Genomic DNA, 6,598 nt, shown 5'->3' with positions numbered 1-6,598 from the left:
TCCATGAGAGGGATTGCCAACATGCTCTCTGATCCTTGGGTCTGGATAATGCAGATATACACAGTAGATGTAGTGAGCAATCTGTTAGACATAACCTAAAAATGCAGCCATGTCAGATTTCACTAACATCACAGTTTTGCAGAAAGTAGCTTAGTTCCCTTAAGTGAAAGTTGAAATTATTAAGATGGAGAAACTATAGAAATTCTTATACTCAGGACAAATTTGAAGAACACTGATTCAACAGCTTTATTTCTTTTTATTTATTTCTCTACAAATGATACATGCATCCTCTCTGGAAAAAAGCAATCATTAACTCTTACTGTGTTAGGCACTGCTTGGACTCTTTATTTTATAACAACTATTTGTCTTCATTTACTTAGGGAGGTAAGCAAGGCACACAGAGTAAATAATTACCCAAATTATGTTGGGATATTAGAATCAGACTTTTCACTAAGGCAGTTGATTGCTTTCAGCCACCCTATTTCCCTATTTCTTTCATTCTTGGTGAGTACCCTAAGTTCAAACACTGGGAGGAAAATGTGACAAAATGCTTGTTGGAGGCCGTACTTGATAGATATAACCCAAAACAGACTACAGTATCTGCAAGCCCAAATACACACACACACACACACACACACACACACACACACACACACACACACACACACACACACACACACATACACTTGGTCTCCTAAGCAACAGGAACAACTCCAAAAACCATTTTGAAGCTAGTATTCATCTCTATTTTCACCAACTAAAAAGTCCCAGAACTGGACAGTTCATAATGAAAGAATTAGATGTCAGAAATCTAGGAAAATGTTGCCTTAAGGGACAGTCTGTAAGTTATGAAAGTCCAAGGAATAGGATATACCAGCAGAGACCAGAATCAGGAGGCTCAAGGCACAGACCTTGAGACTCAGAGGAGCAGTGCTCAAAGGAGAGGCCCTTTATTGAACCTAGTAGAAACTCCCAGGAAGAACACCATTATGACAAGATCTTCTGTGTTCAGGATGGTGTCACCATAGATGACCCAACTCTAAAATCTGCACCTCCAAACTCATCACCTCAGCCTCCTACAAAGGGCACAAGAACTTCAAACTGTGTCTTAATTATCAGACTTCCTTTTCCTCCACTGCAGAAAACTATGTTTTCCCTTTCACATATATAGATATTCAGATATGTTCAAAGAGCATATAGGTATATTGCTCCAATCAATAAGTAAAGCAGAATTATTTTGATATGAATGGGAAACAAATTTGCTATTCGAATTGCATTATAATTGAAACATAAGACATTCAACATACAATATTTCCTTTTCTCCAATTTCAGCCACCTGATCTGGGATTTGATACTGCACTAGCTCCACAGTATCTCTCCCCCAATGAAATGATTTTCTTTGCATACGTACCTCTGAATGAAACTAAACACAAGATATATAAAAGGAAGTTCAAAAATATTCACATTGGGAAAGTGATAAACTACAGGTAATTAATGATTTGTTCACACTTACTTAGAATACATACTGGTTTTCAGATCTAAAAGTTTAACCTACTTTTTTGAGGATTTTTTTATTTTAATAAGTTTTTTAAATGTCTTTCATGACAAAATGCATTCTGAGACAGATTCTCACTATATAGTCTTTGCTGACCTAGAACTTTCTATGTTGGCCAGGCTGGCCTGAATTCCCTGAGATCTCCCAGCCTCTGCCTCTTACTGGATTTCCTTGGCTTTTGATTATATGTGTGACTATGGGATTCAGTTTGTCAGGTTTCCATAAGGGAGAAAAAAAGTCTTTTAACAGAAATTATATCTTGAAGCAACTAAATTCTGCTTTATGTCTGTAATTAGTTTGTGAGTAGAATTTATTAATCTTTCTCAAGTGCCTTAATCATTCAATTTAATTATTTTTCTTTTGTTTTGAAATTTTTATTTTTATTCTCTCTCTGAGGGTGTGTGTGTATGTGTGTGTGTGTGTGTGTGTGTGTGTGTGTGTGTGTGTGTGTGTGTGTACCACATGTGGGATCAGAGGACAACCCACAGAGATTCAACTACTGAGCCATCTTGCTGGTGGCTAATTCTACTTTATTCCCTTAGAAATTTAGAAAAAAAGACACATTCCTGATACTCTTTAGTGGGTCAAGAATTGTGCTACACTTCCCTCTTCTGTAAAGTATACTAGCCTGTGCACTCCAGGGGACTGTCTTCATTTTCTTACACCATCACTTGCAGCTTCCTCTTCCTAGGGAAAAAGGGCAGTGGGAGGAGGAAGGCAGAGTTGGAGAGAGAATCCTCAGACAGCACTGACTGACTTTTTGAAGCCTGTGTGCAAGTTTCTGATACCCAATACTCTGTGGATTACTGGTTTTGCTTTCCATGAAACAAAGTTCAGAGAATCAGGTGATGCAGTAGCCTGCTTCTTCCTATTCTCTGATTCTCCCCAGGTTGACTGTGCTGCCAGTGTCTCCAATCACTGTCTTGCCCCAGTCTTTGTCATGAACCTGCAAAGGAAACCCATGGAGCTTTCACTGAGTACAAAATCCCTTTGCCCAAGTGCTGTAGCCTTTCCAGACTCACATGTTGGCACAGACTTGGCCTTTGGCATTTGTAACAGTTTAGGCTGATGCTTACTTTCTTATGTCATGGTCAGCACTGTTTCCTTTCCCCATGCTCTTCTTCCATGATGGAAATGATCCTGGTGTTTGGTGTTTCCCTCCAGTTGCTAATCCCACTTTATTTCAGGTTAGTTCTGGCTTAGTTCATTTTCTATTGCTATTAAAAACACTTAAAACTGGGTGATTTATAGAGAAAGGGGGTTTACCTGGGCTTTTGATTCCAGCCACTAGAATATCCAGGTTAAGATGTCTAACCGTGGTCAGGGCAGTGGCCTTACTTAATGGTGGAAGGTAGATTGAAGGACAACTGGATGTTCAAGAAACAGAAAACTGATGTCTCTTCCTAACCATTCTATTCCTTAGATAGGGCTGTACTCCCATGATGCAAACACCTCCTGTATTAGTCAGTGTTCTCTAGAGGAACAGGACTTATAGAATGGGTAATAGAACGTCTTACAGGCTGTGGTCCAGCTAGTCCCACAATCGACTAATGGAAGGTTCAATAATCTAATAGTTGTTTCAGCCCACAAGGCTGGATGTCTCAGCTGGTCTTCAGTATATTCCAGAATTTCAAATAAGTATGCTCTAATGCCAGGAAGGAATGGACTTGCCAATGAGAGCAAGAGCAAGCAGGCAAAAAGCTAAAATATTTCTCTTCCATGTTGTTTTTAAAGACTGCAAACAGAAGGTGTACCCCTGATTAAAAGTGTATCTTCCCACCTCAAAAGATCCAGATTAAAAATGAGTCTTCTCACTTCAAATTATTTAGTTAAGAAAAAATCCCTCACTGGTGTACACAGCTACTTGTGTTTTAGTTGATTACAAATATAGTCAAGTTGACAACAAGAAAAGCCATCCCATCTCCACTGGACTCCACTCTACAGCACTGCTCTGTGGAGGATAAAGTCTCAGCATGAGTCTCAGTGGCCACAAATAATATTCAAAGTATGTCTGTCTAATGGCTATAAGGGAAGAGACAAGTTAATATTTTCTTTTCCTGTAATTGAAATAAAAGCAAAACTTTTATTTCCCTTTATATGGTAATATTATTGCTAAATTCTTTTAATAATTCTGGTGCTTTTTCTACATATTACTTTAGATTTTCCTAGTAGGCATAGATATACTTCTAAGTAAATAATCACATCACCTGCAAATAATTTCTGCTTCTTTCTTAACATTCTTAGCATATTATAGCTTTTTCCTATTACAATCTGCAGGTCTAATAATAAGCACCTTAAGTAGAAACTGGTTCCCTTGTTGCTCCTGATTTGTAAAAGAATAGTTTAAACATTTCACCGTGACGTGATCTTTCTAGTTTTTCACCCTTTAAAAAGCATTTTCTTGTTAAGAGATTTGTGGTTTGGTAGCTGAAGAGATGGATCAGTGAGTAAGAAACTTGCTGAACAAGTATGAGGGTCCGAGGTCAGGTCTCCAGCAGTCATGTGAAAAGCTAGGCATGCAATGGTGTACCTGAGATCCCAGCTCTGGAAGGCAGGAGAATCCCAGAGGCTCACTGGCCAATCAGTCTAGTCCATTCATAATCTCTATTTTCATGGAGAGACCCTGCCCCCTCCAAAAAGGTAGACGAGGCTGGAGAGATGGCTCAGTAATTGAGAGCTCCCACTGCTCTTGCAGAAAGCCCGAGTCTAGTTACTAGTTCCACGTCATGCAGGAGGCAGCTCACAATTGCCAAAGATTTGGATATTTGGGTTTTTAATTTTTTTAAGCATATGTTGAGCTAATCCACTCAATTTTTCCATTTAGTTTTGATGAATATTATGAGATATAGTGTGGGTTTAATGATGTTATCTTGGTCATTTTGTGTTATCTATCATATACTTATGGACTAGTTTGCTAACATATAGAATTTGAGATCTGTGTTCAAAAATGAAGTTAAAATTTTTCACATATATTTTTGCCCTTGAAATATTTTATGGTCTGTTATCAAGATTATAAAACCTCATAAATATTGTCTTCTAGAAAGTTTTTAGGATAGTAATTTTCTGTGCTTTGAAAGTTTGTTTTTGGAAATTGATTGAAATTTACTCTATGTCTTGGGAATGAAACTATTATACAATCAATTATTGTGAATATATTTGAGGGGAGTAGTACTTTTTACTTCTGCCCTTTTAGGAATATTTCATATATAGGTCTAATGCAGTAAGACTTTTTCTCAATTAGTGATTGATGGGGGAGGGCCCAGCCCATTGTAGGTGGTACCATCCCTGGGCTGGTGGTCCTCAGTTCCATAAGAAAGCAGGCTGAGCAAGCCAGGGAAGCAAGCCAGTAAGCAGCAACCCTCCATGACCTCTGCACCAGCTCCCATCTCCAGGATCTTTCCCTATTTGAGATCCTATCCTGACTTCCCCCAATGATGAACAGCAATATGGAAGTGTAAGCCAAACAAACCCTTTTCTCTCCAACTGGCCTTTTGGCCATAGTGTTTTGTCACAGAAATAAAAACCATAACTAAGACAGATAGTATAGGCTACATGAGGATGTCATCAGAAACCATTGTAAAATGTTATGTTGGAGAATGAAACATTCGCATTTTTTGAAAATTCACTCTGACTGTAATGGAAAGGATGAAACAAGATAAGAGTAAAAGGCGTCTGACGCCTTAGAACCTGGGAAAAGAGAATGAATGGTGCTGAAACAGGTGCGTCTGGGAGACGGGAGGCCCTGGTGGACTATGATAGTTATGAGGAGTCAAGAGCCATGTAGGTGGCAGACAAGATGGTGCAGCCAGTAAAACACTTGCTGTACAAGCCTAATGACTTGCACTTGATCTCTGTAACCCGCAAGGGATAGAGAGAACCCACTCACAAAAGTTATCCTCTGAGATTTACACACAGGTGGAATAGTCACACACACCTCACACACACTAAGCATCCTAACAAGTCCCTTTTCAAAAATAGTCGTGTAGGTGTTTGGTCTGCAGCTCAAGTGAATGTTGTCATTTTCTGAGATGAAGAGCATTGACATTCAGCAGGATAACAGTAAATTTCACATTAGACATATGCAGTTCCAAATGTCTGTTGGGTATTTAAAAGATGAGATGAAGACAACATGGACAGTTGGGTGTATGAATTCATTGTGCAGGAAAGATCAGATACCCTGCATGTGGCAGTTGTTCACATATGTATGGGTAGCTCTACTGCAGGAGATTGTGTAAATACAGAAGAGGCATTCCAGGAACAGAGATTGGACCCTGGAGTGAAGGCTGAAGTTGAGCATTCTGGGGTAGAAAAGCCTATAAAAAGGAGGCCTCTAAACCCAGAAAAAAGAAATGCTTCTGGGGCTTCAGAGATGGCTCAGAGGTTAAGAGCACCGACTGCTCTTACAGAGGTCCTGAGTTCAATTCTCAGCACCCACATGGTGGCTCACAACCATCTGTAATGAGATTTGGCATCCTCTTCTGTATAGATAATAAATAAATAATTCTTTTAAAAAAGAAATGCTTCCAAAAGCTTTTCAGTGCTTGGAGTAGCTAAAATAAGGACCAAGAAGTCACTTTGGATTTAGAGGCACTCTGGAGTAGAGTGACCTGGGTGAAAGCAATTTCATTGATGTGAGATGCGAAGATAGAAGGAGCTGGAGAGATAGAGCAGTTATTGGATGGGAACCTCCAATGCACCCATTCACACTGATGACAGTCAACTTTATCCAGTGTTGGCCCACTCAATAGTTATTCCACTCTACATCCAGAACACACTGACCCCTAAATGTAAGCCCATCCTTTAATGCCCGAGTCCCCTTTCTTTCTTCTTTAAATGGTTGATTCTCTCCTCCCCTTGAACTACACAGAATGTGCTCACCTAAAGCAATTCTTGACACTTAGAGACTCCAAATGAGAGAAGTTGGACGACAGCTTTGGTAATTGAGTTGGCTGCTGGCCCTGGCCATTGACTTCAGACACAAAGAGCTTAACTTCTTAAAAATTAATGAACCGTGGTTTTTGTTAATTTATCGGAGCTTTACAA

At 39.3% G+C, this 6,598-nt stretch overlaps 1 protein-coding gene across 1 annotated transcript in view; it reads left to right on the top strand.

Moving 5' to 3' along the window:
• Positions 1-6,598, top strand: part of LOC128110625 (cation channel sperm-associated auxiliary subunit beta-like) — a 195,021-nt gene that overhangs the window by 136,678 nt on the left and 51,745 nt on the right. The window contains exon 16 of the mRNA XM_052738258.1: positions 1,333-1,487. Within this exon, the coding sequence (XP_052594218.1) occupies positions 1,333-1,487 (155 nt within the window). The remainder of the gene's footprint in view (positions 1-1,332; positions 1,488-6,598) is intronic.

This window comes from Peromyscus californicus, unplaced genomic scaffold (genome assembly GCF_007827085.1).
Source record: "Peromyscus californicus insignis strain IS unplaced genomic scaffold, ASM782708v3 Scaffold_15__1_contigs__length_86483966, whole genome shotgun sequence".
NCBI lineage: Eukaryota > Metazoa > Chordata > Mammalia > Rodentia > Cricetidae > Peromyscus > Peromyscus californicus.
This window is presented reverse-complemented; position numbering and strand designations above follow the sequence as displayed.